This window comes from Lactuca virosa, chromosome 9 (assembly GCF_052849685.1).
Source record: "Lactuca virosa cultivar CGN04683 chromosome 9, Lactuca_virosa_CGN04683_v6, whole genome shotgun sequence".
NCBI lineage: Eukaryota > Viridiplantae > Streptophyta > Magnoliopsida > Asterales > Asteraceae > Lactuca > Lactuca virosa.
In genome coordinates this window covers 137,106,945-137,120,099 of record NC_136434.1, presented here as the reverse complement: position 1 = coordinate 137,120,099, position 13,155 = coordinate 137,106,945, and the positions used below count along the sequence as shown (strand labels likewise).

Genomic DNA, 13,155 nt, shown 5'->3' with positions numbered 1-13,155 from the left:
TTTTTTTTGTCCATCAGCCCACTTAACTTCTTCCCAACGTCGCATGCGCAACCGTTACATGAACATCGAGGCACTGGCACAGATCCAATCTTGTCCCAGAGGCTTCACAACTCAGTGTAGTAGACGAAAACAATGGCTCCATTCTAATATGTCATTGAATTTGTTTGTTTTAACTCATATGCCCTAAGTAAGCTTTCTTTTCAAAATCGCTCCTTTAGATCGTTCCGGATTTCAGAGGCAATATGAGCATACTTCACGCTGCTCTTATCTCCTTCTCCAAAGTTGTTGTAAACCATCCTTTTACCAACGCATCACAACGCATCTAGGTCATATACTAAGTGGAATCCTTTTCTGGTTTCTCAATGGACCCATCAACAAAACCAACTTTCTTCTTGGCAAAGAGAAAGTTCATTATCTATTGAGACCAATCTGCATAGTTGTTGTCAGTAAGGGTTTCATTAACATGAATCTGTTTGGGGTAATCAGACGCATGTATATAGAATGGGGAATTCACATCAAGGATGCCTTCATTTATCTTTTGGTTGGAACTTTCAACAACAACAGTCATAGTTGTTGATCGGCTAGGGTTTGGTATTTTTGGTTAGAACCTCTCTTGATACCATATGGAAACTCATAGCAAAAGATTCAACTATTCCATTGACCACAAAAGGGTTTAAATACAAGCAAAAGAATAAAAACGAAAGGTCTTACACTTAAACCACAAGATACGAAAATAATAATAAACTAATGTTTAAAATCCAATAAACTGTTGCCGCTCAAAGTGCCATTTTTTTGACGTTCATAAACTTTCCTCACTTACTTTTATTGGCAACACAATTTGGATGGGTGCATCATAAACTTGTACCTTTATGCATTAAGAAAATACACATGGGTGGTAGTAATTGGTTATGTTTTGGGAACAATTTGGTAGGCAAAGATGGTACCACAACCCACCCAAATATTGGTAAAAATGACAAATGCTTATGTGATGACTATGTGACACTTTTTTGGTAGGCAAAACTATCAACACACCGTTTAGCCTAAGTAAATATAGTTGGTTTTGAAACACCCATATATCCGATTAATAAATAGCCATAAATATCATCACATTCACTACAAGTCTTATCATTTCATATTAATTACGATTTCTTCTAATTCAAACTTTTTGCAAAACATTACATCCACAAAATATGCCTGTTTTCATGTTCATCAGATTTGTAGTAAGAATTCCAGGGCAAGGAATAATTGGGTTTTCAACCTAATGTAAGATACATGTAACCCAAAAAATATATCATAGACCAACAAATCAATATGATATCTTTAGCGTTTACCCAAGTTTGAGAGCAAAAACGGAAATGATCCAACACTATATAGAAGTGCAGAGAAGAGAACACGTTGATGTAGTTACCTTGTCTGATCAAAAAAAGAATGTTGTTGAGGGAAACAGCCACACCTTCAAACAACAAATCAGCAGCAATTAATATCTTCAAATGCATCATATATAGAGATTTTAATGAAAAACATTCAAAAGAAAATTATAAATAATGATTAAAAACTTATTGAAAAACAATCCAGCTTAACTTACTGACAACTGGGTAGGTCAATAATCTTCGCAATCATAGACAGTCCAATCTTCACCATCGATACCATGCAAGTCATCGTAATAAGTAAATTCTTCTTCACATATCACGCAGAACATATCACTTTCACTAATGTATAGACATCCTTCAACAGAATCTTCAGGTAGCTTTAGATATTTAATATTTTCTGAACATCTTTTCCCCATGTCCCCCTTGAGATTTATGTACATGCACTGACGCAAGTCAAGTGATTCAAGATAACAACAACCATCCAGAATCGCCTCCAACCCAATATTTGTCATGGTGTTTCCAATTAGTTCAAGGTGCCTTAACTCATGTAAGTTTTCTCCAATAGCTTTAGCTGTCTTATTACGGATCATTAAGGACTTCTCATCAGTACCTCCATGCAAAAACATACAACTTTCTTGATTCACTTTCAGTGTTTTTAGCATTGGGCAACAACGGCCAGCAGCTTCAATAGCTTCTTCTGATATTTTTATTTTGTAGAGATTGAGTTCCTCCAACATTGGAAATTTTTTCAAAGCTTGGGTCCAGTTCCAATGTAAATCACGATAGCGACTTACAAATTCAAGCCGTTTGAGCTGACTTGATCTGTAAAAACATACAAAAATTGTAAAAGATCATGAGCAGTTTTGGGTTATATATAAGACAGCATTGGATTTATCTAATTCTCAAATCCAATATCAATAGGGAGGATAAAGAAGCTATATATGCATAGCATCTTTAACTTTTATTATAAGCACAAATGCACAAACGCCCAAGTAATTAAAGCTCACATACCTATGAGCAACATATTGAAGAAGCTGATCATTGACAACATCGACTATGCTGATATCAACTAACTGGCCTTGACTTCTATCAACAGCATGCCTGCATATTTCCCATACCTGCCGAAATGGTCCCACAGTTGTCTTCATATGAATGACCCTCCACATGGCTGGATCCTTGCAGATTTTACACCAAGTGGTGCAAACTTTCTGAGCATTCTCAAGTATATCAATAGGTCCAATTCTGTATAGAATATTAGACATCACATCAGATGGGAGCTCCAACCAATTCCTAATCGGTCCTTCCACCTTCCATTGCGGCTTTGGTTTTGAAACAGTAAGTTCCGCCATTTCTTTGTACAATTTTCCTTTCATACTTTGTGAAGATGTAAACTGTGCCATTTCTAGCAATAACATTTCCAAAAATGGTCAAGAAAATAAGACAATAACAGCTTAGAAAACATCTTGGGTTTTGTGCATTTAATTTTCATGCAAAAAGCATCTTAGCATTAGCATTAGCATAGACAAAGAAACGAAATCCTAAAGATCCATATGCAATATATTAACTTATTCGACTTATTTGAAAAGAATAACATACTGTAACAAATATATCAAACGAACCGATATGGCTTTTCAAATCGTGAAGATCAAAGTCGCTATATAATGCACGAAACACTAGGATGCATTTGTGGTCGATCTACCAATAAATGGAACAAGGAATTTGCATAAAATTATAGCAAATCATTGTGCAACACCAGTTTGGATTATAATTGCTATGGAAATCAAGGGTTAAGATTGATCAAAATTTTATAACTATAAACTTGCACCGAAAAGAGATATGATTTTCCAACTGTACTCCAAGAATATAAAGAACGATTAATAGAAGACACTATCAACAATCTGTATATATAGGTCGAAGGTAGAACTCTAAAAACGCTAGAGCTACTAAATTTCTAAAAATAGCGACATCGTTGATCTAAATGTTGAAGTAATTTGCTGAAAATTAGATGAAAGGAAAGGAGAAGGAAGGAGAATTGCATAGTAGTCGACTAACCGGAGAAGTAGAAAGAATGTTGTCGTCGTACGACCCACCTAGCCGACCGTCGGCAGTCGTTGTCCCTGACAGTTGACAGGCGAAGAATTATTCTGAATCGTATCGTATTTTTTTTTACCGAAAGCATAGATGTCTTATGTGTTATATAAAAGATTACAGAGTGTCGATTCATCGGAAACCCTAACGACTTTTCCGTCAAAGAGTATGATAGGAGATCAAGGCCTTTAATTTGGCATGGTCAAAGATTTTAGAAAATTATAAATATCGTCGAACCTTTAATGGTTTTATAACTTTTAGCAAAAAATTAACTAAATATTAGATTTAGCTATCATTAGATGAGACACAATATTCATCAACATGCTGCAATATTTTCAAAAAAAATTAAGCGAAATTATGTAAAATTAACTGTTACGATTTTTAAGAATATAAAGTCAAAAAAAGATTTGTGATCTTTAGGTATTTTTTTATATATTTTTATGATTTTTTGGGTTTTTTTGTTTTCCATAGAATCTATATATATATATATATATATATATATATATATATATATATATATATATATATATATATATATATATATATACACGAAATTGACACTCCCACATGTGGTTCCTAGTTACAAGTTGACGGCAAGTCGAAACAGGCATAACTTTCTACACACATTTGCGAGGTCCGATGAAGCGTTGTGGTTTTCAGGATCAATAGTCATAGCTCGATTATATGAACACATTGTAACATTGTTAAACTAAAACTAACTGTCACATCCGGATTCCCAGGTATCTCATTTTAAGTATTTTATATTGAATTAAGAGGGGGACTCGGCAAGTAGGGGCTCATACTCGCTGAGTTGGATCGCGATGTGTTGATCTGATTTAATGGCGGACTCGGCGAGTCCATACGTGGACTCGGCGAGTCCACGCTGTTTAATGAAACCCTAATTGCTCGAGTTTGGGACCTATTTAAGGACCCTTATAGCCACCATTTGCGGCTACCAGACCCTAGAGAGAGAAACCCTAAGAGAGCTAGAGCGTTTGTGAGGAAGGAGAGGCCATTTTTGATCCTTGTGTTGTTATTCTTGCAAGAAGAAGGTGACCAAGGCAAGAGGGAGCTGAAGAGGGTGCTATTCTGAAGATTTCAGAGCCAAGGACTTCATATTTGAGGTATAGATTCGATCCTTCTTCAGTTTTGGTGTTAACCTTTGGAGTTAGGGTTTTCTAGACCCTTTAGAGGCTTGATTTGATGAGCATTTGGTCCCTTCTCGAATTAAGGCTTTGGATCTGGATCCAAAGAGGTCCAGAGACCTTAACCCCTTGGATCTTTATGATTGATATTGGGAGACATGAGCTTAGGATGTCATATTTGAGGTTATTTCTTCAAACAGAGTCTTTTGGCCTTTGCATGAGCATCAAGTTCTGAACTTTACGTGATTATCATGCTTGGGAAGGTCAGATCTATGGATTAGAGGAACACATCTGACCTCAGGAGGTCATTTGAGTTTGAGCATGGCATGAACTCGCCGAGTCCAAGAACAGAATCGACGGGTAGGATTAGGTTCCCCGCGAATCACTCAGTTGGTGACCCGCTGAGTTGGGGAAATGACTCGGTGAGTCAGAGGGGATTTAGAGGACTTGAGTTCATGACTGAACTCGACGAGTTGGGACGGGTTGTTCCACGATTCACGATCAGTGATGATTTGAAGAGTGGAGGGTTGACTCAGTGAGTCAAGTGAGGACCAGAAGTGTGAAGGACACGCATGGACTCGCCGAGTCACATTTGTGCACTCGACGAGTCTGGTCAAGGTTTGACCGATGACTTTTGTTGACTCTTAGGGATTGGTCAACAATTGGACTTGTGGACCGTTTGAAGGGTAAAATGGTCTTTTAGCCTTCTTAGAGGACATGAGAGAGAGTCTAGTCTAGCCTGGAGAGCCGTTATTAATTGAGGTGATTGTTTATGTTATTAGGCAGAGGCTAGATCAGTGTATACGCGAGCGAGATATTATCCGAGATATCCGAGGTGAGTCTTCTCACTATACTTTATAGAGTTATGTGACAGAGTTATTGTATGCTATTATGTGATGTGTTGCACTGCATTATTTCTATGTGATTTATGTTGTGTGTATATTAGAGATAGGACCGGAAGGTCCACAGAGTTAGGACCAGAGAGTCCACAGAGTTAGGGCTCAAGGGCCCACAGAGTTATAGCCTCGAGTGGCTAGTATGTGTGTTATGTGTGGTATTTTGGGGAACTCACTAAGCTTCGTGCTTACAGTGTTTTGTGTTATATGTTTCAGGTACCGGTGAGGATCGCGGGAAGGCGTCGGCATGATCAGTATACACACACGTGGAGTTTTATATATGTTATGATCTTGGGATTTTGACTTATGTTTGGATACGTGAAACAATGAGTTTTATAATATTGTAAAATAAAGTGTTTTAAAAATGTGAAAATTTGTTTGAAATTTTACGGTGTTACAAGTTGGTATCAGAGCCTTGGTTTGAGGGATTCGGATGCACCGTCGAGCGCATTTGAATTCAAACTGAGGATTTGAGGAAAAATTTTCAAAATAGAACAAAAATTTCTAAAAAGAGTAAAAAGATTTGAAACGAGCAGAGCATTGCAGTGTGTACGATCAGCCAGCGCCCGAACGGTGATTTCCCAAAATACCCTTACATTATGAGTTATGAGATATGTTATGATATGATATGCATGCTAGAATAGGCTAGGTATTCTTATTAGGACTAGAGTGGCCTGATTTGTGATGCCTTAGCCTAGGAATTTTGCTGCTAGGAGATGCTTGAGAGTGAATAGATAGCAGCGAGGAGCTTATGAGAGATCTGCTAGAGAGTAGACTATGCATAGAGAGAGAATAGAGTACTTGGGATTTGGGATCCTAGGAGGAGGACTTGGGGTGAATACTGATGCGGTGTGGGCGGTAGTATTGGGCCCGTACTACCGAAGACACCGGATCAGTGCGCAGCCCAAGTAAGAATCCTTAGGCTACCAGGGATCAAGTAGGATTGGGATATCGAGTGTGTGTACACTCGAGCGAGTCTCGGATATCTTGTGTTGTATTTCAGAGAGACATCATGGTGGGGACACGCCACAGGCCAAGGACTAGTAAGGGGGGTGTGAGCGATGAGGAGCTCCGCCAGATGATTCATGATGAGGTGGCTGCTGCCATCCGCGCTGAGATTCCAGAGGTGTTCGGGTCTATCAAGACCACCCTGATCGAGACTTTTGATGAGCGTTATGCTGCTCTTACTGATGCTGCCGTTGCTGCAGCCACTGCGGCTGTTGCTGCTGCCAGGCCCCAGGGAGGTGACGCGTTGCTGTACCGGGAGTTCAGCAACACGAAGCCACCGGAGTTTGATGGGACTCAGGATCCGATAGCTGCGATGAGGTGGATCTCTGACATTGAGGGGTGCTTCTACACGTGTTCATGTCCGGAGCATCTGAGGGTTCGGTTCGCGCTGAACCAGCTTCGCTTGGGGGCGAAGGATTGGTGGAAGTTTGTGACAGCGCACTATTCTTCTGCAGAGCTTGCTGCGGTGACCTGGGAGAGGTTCACCGCTATGTTTCGTGACGAGTACGTTCGCCAGGTGGAAAGGGAGCGTTTGGCCCAGGAGTTCTTGACCCTCAAGCAGGGTACAGAGTCTGTTACTGTGATCACCAGGATGTTTCATGAGAGGGCGATGTTCTGCCCTGAGCACGTGTCTTCTGAGCAGGCACGTATGAGCCGGTATTTGAGCATTTTGAGGAGAGACATCCGCGAGTTCGTGGCGAACTCGACGTACCGGACATTTGCTGAGCTTCAGGCAAATGCCCGGAAGAGGGAGATTGAGCTAGAGACTCAGGCCAGGGAGGAGGCGGAGTCTCAGGGGAGGGATCGGCGACCGACACAGTCCCAGCCGGCTGCCAAGCGGGCTAAGCCCGCCGATTCAGGAGCATGGAACCAGAAGGGCCGCACTTGTGGCAAGTTGGGCAAGAGTCATGAGGGGGTGTGCAGAGCAGGGTCTTGCTACAAGTGTGGCAAGGAGGGGCATATGGCCAAGGATTGCCCTAAGGGGTTTGCAGTTTGTTTTCACTGCAACCAGACTGGACACCGGAAGGCCGAGTGTCCGCAGTTACGAGGGTCAGCTCAGGGAGCTTCTCAGGGGTCTGTCCCTGCTGCTGTTCGAGCTACAGAGAGTCGGCCGGTGAAGGCCGAGGCGCCAAATGCTCGCGGGAGAGCCTTCCAGTTGACAGCGGAGGAGGTCCGCGCGGCACCCGATGTTGTGGCTGGTACATTTCTTGTATGTTCTGTGCCTGCTTTGGTGTTATTTGACTCGGGTGCGAGTCGGTCCTTTGTGTCGTTAGCCTTTAGTCAGCACATCAGTATTTTTCGTGAGGCATTGAGTCGACCCTTGCGAGTTTCCATAGCTGACGAGAGAGCAGTGTATGCCACTGAGGTGATTCGAGGATGTGTACTCGAGATATTCGGCGTGGAGTTTCCAATTGATTTGGTCCCGATTGCTATGGGAGATGTCTGTGTCATCGTGGGCATGGACTGGTTGAGCAGATTTGGAGCGGTTATCGACTGCGAGCGACAGCTGGTGACCATACGAGACCCTAGTGGGGGAGTTCTTACGGTTTATGGCGAGGGTACCCGTTCTGGGTCGGCGTTTTGTTCAGCCGCGAGGGCGAGGCAGAGTCTACAGCAGGGCTGTAGTGGGTATGTAGCTTATGTGATGGATACGAGGGTGGGTGCAGAGAGACCGAGGTCGGTCGATGAGGTCCCGATAGTGCGTGAGTTCCCGGATGTTTTCCCCGAGGAGTTACCGGGTGTGCCTCCCGAGAGGCAGGTGGAGTTCCGTATCGATTTGGTTCTGGGGGCAGCGCCTATCACCAAGGCACCCTATCGCCTTGCACCTCCAGAGATGCAGGAGTTATCCTCGCAGCTTCAGGAGCTGTTGGGAAAGGGGTTTATACGGCCGAGTAGCTCGCCGTGGGGAGCACCGATCCTTTTTGTCAAGAAAAAGGATGGTTCACACCGGATGTGCATTGATTACCGGGAGTTGAACAAGCTGACGGTCAAGAACCGTTACCCCTTACCGAGGATCGACGAATTGTTCGATCAATTGCAGGGAGCGTCTTGGTTCTCCAAGATTGATTTGAGGTCTGGATATCATCAGATGAGGGTGCGTGATGAGGATATCCAGAAGACAGCGTTCAGGACTCGTTACGGGCATTACGAGTTCGTGGTGATACCTTTCGGGCTCACCAATGCACCGGCGGCGTTCATGGATCTCATGAACAGGGTGTGCAGGCCGATGTTGGATCGTTCGGTGATTGTGTTCATTGATGATATATTGGTGTATTCGAGGTCCAGAGAGCAGCATGAGGAGCATTTGAGGGAGATCCTCGGAGTTCTGAGATCGGAGAGGCTTTACGCCAAATTCTCCAAGTGTGATTTCTGGTTATGGGAGGTCCAATTTCTAGGGCACCTCGTCAACCAGAATGGGATATTGGTCGATCCGGCCAAGATTGAGGCGGTGATGAGTTGGGAGGTACCGATATCCCCTTCGGAGATCAGGAGTTTCCTGGGGTTGGCCGGATATTATCGGAGATTCATTCAGGATTTCTCCAGGATTGCGGTTCCTCTCACCAGGCTGACCCGGAAGGGCGTGGCTTTCAGTTGGGGCCCGGAGCAGCAGGCCTCATTCGAGACACTTCTCCAGAGATTATGCGAAGCCCCAGTGTTGGCCCTTCCGGAGGGAATGGAGGACTTTGTGGTATATTGTGACGCGTCGATATCAGGACTGGGCGCGGTACTGATGCAGAGAGGGCATGTGATAGCATATGCATCGAGGCAGCTGAAGCCTCATGAGACGAGGTATCCTACGCACGATCTGGAGTTGGGGGCTGTGGTGTTCGCCCTCAAGATCTGGCATGACTATTTGTATGGGGTTCGGTGTACCATATACACGGACCACAAGAGCTTGAAGTATCTGATGGATCAGCCCAACCTGAACATGCGTCAGAGGAGATGGTTGGACGTGGTAAAGGATTATGAGTGTGAGATCCTGTACCACCCGGGCAAGGCTAACGTGGTAGCCGATGCTTTGAGTCGCAGGGCAGAGAGTGCCTCTTTGCGAGATGTTTGTATGAGGTTGACAGTGATGACTCCGGTGTTGGACACCATTCGGGAGGCCCAGGTGGAGGCCATGAGACCAGAGAACCGCAAGCGAGAGCGGGTGATTGGGCAGATATCAGAGTTCATTGCCGATAGCCGGGGGCTTATGACCTTCCAGGGCCGGATTTGGGTGCCATTTGAGGGTGGAGCACGTACTATTTTGATGGAGGAGGCGCACAGATCGAGGTTTTCAATCCATCCCGGGGCCACTAAGATGTATTTGGACCTGAAAAGAGATTATTGGTGGCCCTGTATGAAGAGGGATGTGGCTTGGTTTGTAGAGAGGTGCTTGACCTGTCGCAGGGTTAAGGCTGAGCACCAGTGCCCGCATGGCAAGTTGCAGCCGCTTGAGGTTCCCCAGTGGAAGTGGGAACAGATTTCCATGGATTTTATCACCAAATTGCCGAGGACTGCAAGAGGCGTCGATGCAATTTGGGTGATCGTCGACCGGCTGACAAAGAGCGCTCATTTTCTTGCTATCAGTGAGAGCTCTTCCGCAGAGAGGCTGGCAGAAGTGTATGTGAGAGAGGTGGTATCGCGGCATGGCGTACCGATCTCGATTGCGTCAGATCGAGATGTGCGCTTCACTTCCAGGTTCTAGAAGAAGTTCCACAAGGAGTTGGGTACTAGGTTGCATTTCAGTACCGCTTACCACCCACAGACGGAGGGACAGAGTGAGCGGATGATTCAGACGCTCGAGGACATGCTTCGAGCATGTGTGTTGAACTTCGGAGGGAGTTGGGACACGTATCTGCCTTTGGCTGAGTTTTCTTATAACAATAGCCACCATTCGAGCATTGGTATACCTCCCTTCGAGTTATTGTATGGGAGGAGGTGTCGGACCCCTATTTGTTGGGGAGGGGTCGGGCAGCGTGTGATGGGCAGCACAGAAATAGTGCTTCAGACGACTGAGCAGATTCGGCAGGTTAGGCAGAGATTGCTGACGGCTCAGAGTCGTCAGAAGAGCTACGCGGATAGGCGTCGCTCGGAGCTCGAGTTTCAAGTTGGTGACTTTGTACTCCTGAAAGTATCTCCTTGGAAAGGAGTGATCCGATTCAGGAAGAGGGGCAAGCTGGGGCCCCGGTACATAGGTCCGTTCAGGGGGACCGCGAGAGTGGGCAAGGTAGCATATCGGTTGGAGCTACCTGCGGAGTTGAGCCAGATTCATGATACCTTCCACGTGTCTCAGTTGAGGAAGTGTATAGCCGACGAGTCGGCAGTGGTACCGCTGGAGGATATTCAGGTAGATGCGAGCCTGAATTATGCTGAGAGACCGATCGCGATCCGGGATTGGAAGATCAAGGTTCTGAGGAACAAGGAAGTGCCTCTGGTGCAGGTCCAGTGGCAACATCGGAAGGGGTCCGAGCTGACTTGGGAGCCGGAGTTGGGGATGCGAGAGCAGCATCCAGAGTTGTTTGTCGAGCAGGACTTCGAGGGCGAAATCTGATTCTAGTGGGGGAGATTTTTAACATCCAGATTCCCAGGTATCTCATTTTAAGTATTTTATATTGAATTAAGAGGGGGACTCGGCGAGTAGGCGCTCAGACTCGCCGAGTTGGATCGCGATGTGTTGGTCTGATTTAATGGCGGACTCGGCGAGTCCATACGTGGACTCGGCGAGTCCACACTGTTTAATGAAACCCTAATTGCTCGGGTTTGGGACCTATTTAAGGACCCTTATAGCCACCATTTGCGGCTACCAGACCCTAGAGAGAGAAACCCTAAGAGAGCTAGAGCGTTTGTGAGGAAGGAGAGGCCATTTTTGATCATTGTGTTGTTATTCTTGCAAGAAGAAGGTGACCAAGGCAAGAGGGAGCTGAAGAGGGTGCTATTCTGAAGATTTCAGAGCCAAGGACTTCATATTTGAGGTATAGATTTGATCCTTCTTCAGTTTTGGTGTTAACCTTTGGAGTTAGGGTTTTCTAGACCCTTTAGAGGCTTGATTTGATGAGCATTTGGTCCCTTCTCGAATTAAGGCTTTGGATCTGGATCCAAAGAGGTCCAGAGACCTTAACCCCTTGGATCTTTATGATTGATATTGGGAGACATGAGCTTAGGATGTCATATTTGAGGTTATTTCTTCAAACAGAGTCTTTTGGCCTTTGCATGAGCATCAAGTTCTGAACTTTACGTGATTATCATGCTTGGGAAGGTCAGATCTATGGATTAGAGGAACACATCTGACCTCAGGAGGTCATTTGAGTTTGAGCATGGCATGAACTCGCCGAGTCCAAGAACAGAATCGACGGGTAGGATTAGGTTCCCCGCGAATCACTCAGTTGGTGACCCGCTGAGTTGGGGAAATGACTCGGTGAGTCAGAGGGGATTTAGAGGACTTGAGTTCATGACTGAACTCGACGAGTTGGGACGGGTTGTTCCACGATTCACGATCAGTGATGATTTGAAGAGTGGAGGGTTGACTCAGTGAGTCAAGTGAGGACCAGAAGTGTGAAGGACACGCATGGACTCGCCGAGTCACATTTGTGCACTCGACGAGTCTGGTCAAGGTTTGACCGATGACTTTTGTTGACTCTTAGGGATTGGTCAACAATTGGACTTGTGGACCGTTTGAAGGGTAAAATGGTCTTTTAGCCTTCTTAGAGGACATGAGAGAGAGTCTAGTCTAGCCTGGAGAGCCGTTATTAATTGAGGTGATTGTTTATGTTATTAGGCAGAGGCTAGATCAGTGTATACGCGAGCGAGATATTATCCGAGATATCCGAGGTGAGTCTTCTCACTATACTTTATAGAGTTATGTGACAGAGTTATTGTATGCTATTATGTGATGTGTTGCACTGCATTATTTCTATGTGATTTATGCTGTGTGTATATCAGAGATAGGACCGGAAGGTCCACAGAGTTAGGACCAGAGAGTCCACAAAGTTAGGGCTCAAGGGCCCATAGAGTTATAGCCTCGAGTGGCTAGTATGTGTGTTATGTGTGGTATTTTGGGGAACTCACTAAGCTTCGTGCTTACAGTGTTTTGTGTTATGTGTTTCAGGTACCGGTGAGGATCGCGGGAAGGCGTCGGCATGATCAGTACACACACACGCGGAGTTTTATATATGTTATGATCTTGGGATTTTGACTTATGTTTGGATACGTGAAACAATGAGTTTTATAATATTGTAAAATAAAGTGTTTTAAAAATGTGAAAATTTGTTTGAAATTTTACGGTGTTACAAGTTGGTATCAGAGCCTTGGTTTGAGGGATTCGGATGCACCGTCGAGCGCATTTGAATTCAAACTGAGGATTTGAGGAAAAATTTTCAAAATAGAACAAAATTTTCTAAAAAGAGTAAAAAGATTTGAAACGAGCAGAGCATTGCAGTGTGTACGATCAGCCAGCGCCCGAACGGTGATTTCCCAAAATACCCTTACATTATGAGTTATGAGATATGTTATGATATGATATGCATGCTAGAATAGGCTAGGTATTCTTATTAGGACTAGAGTGGCCTGATTTGTGATGCCTTAGCCTAGGAATTTTGCTGCTAGGAGATGCTTGAGAGTGAATAGATAGCAGTTGTGTAACCCTAGTGATGCAACCTAGGAATT

General features: G+C 44.4%; 1 protein-coding gene across 1 annotated transcript; it reads right to left on the bottom strand.

The window, feature by feature from the left end:
- Window positions 1–1,187: 1,187 nt before the first annotated feature.
- LOC145139839 (putative F-box/LRR-repeat protein 9) lies at window positions 1,188–3,514 on the bottom strand. Its single transcript, XM_079073528.1, has 4 exons — window positions 3,423–3,514; window positions 2,382–2,772; window positions 1,586–2,192; window positions 1,188–1,453 (listed from the first exon to the last, which is right to left on the bottom strand). Exons 2-3 carry the CDS (start codon window positions 2,768–2,770, stop codon window positions 1,601–1,603), a joined length of 981 nt encoding a protein of 326 aa, XP_078929654.1. The 5' UTR covers window positions 2,771–2,772; window positions 3,423–3,514; the 3' UTR covers window positions 1,188–1,453; window positions 1,586–1,600.
- Between the last annotated feature and the right edge of the window lie 9,641 nt (window positions 3,515–13,155).

Excerpts from the sequence above, each read along its gene's own strand:
- LOC145139839 (XM_079073528.1), bottom strand. The coding sequence starts at position 2,770 with ATGGCACAGTTTACATCTTCACAAAGTATGAAAGGAAAATTGTACAAA. Across the intron at positions 2,193-2,381 it reads CTTCAATATGTTGCTCATAG|ATCAAGTCAGCTCAAACGGC; the intron begins GTATGTGAGCTT and ends ATGTTTTTACAG.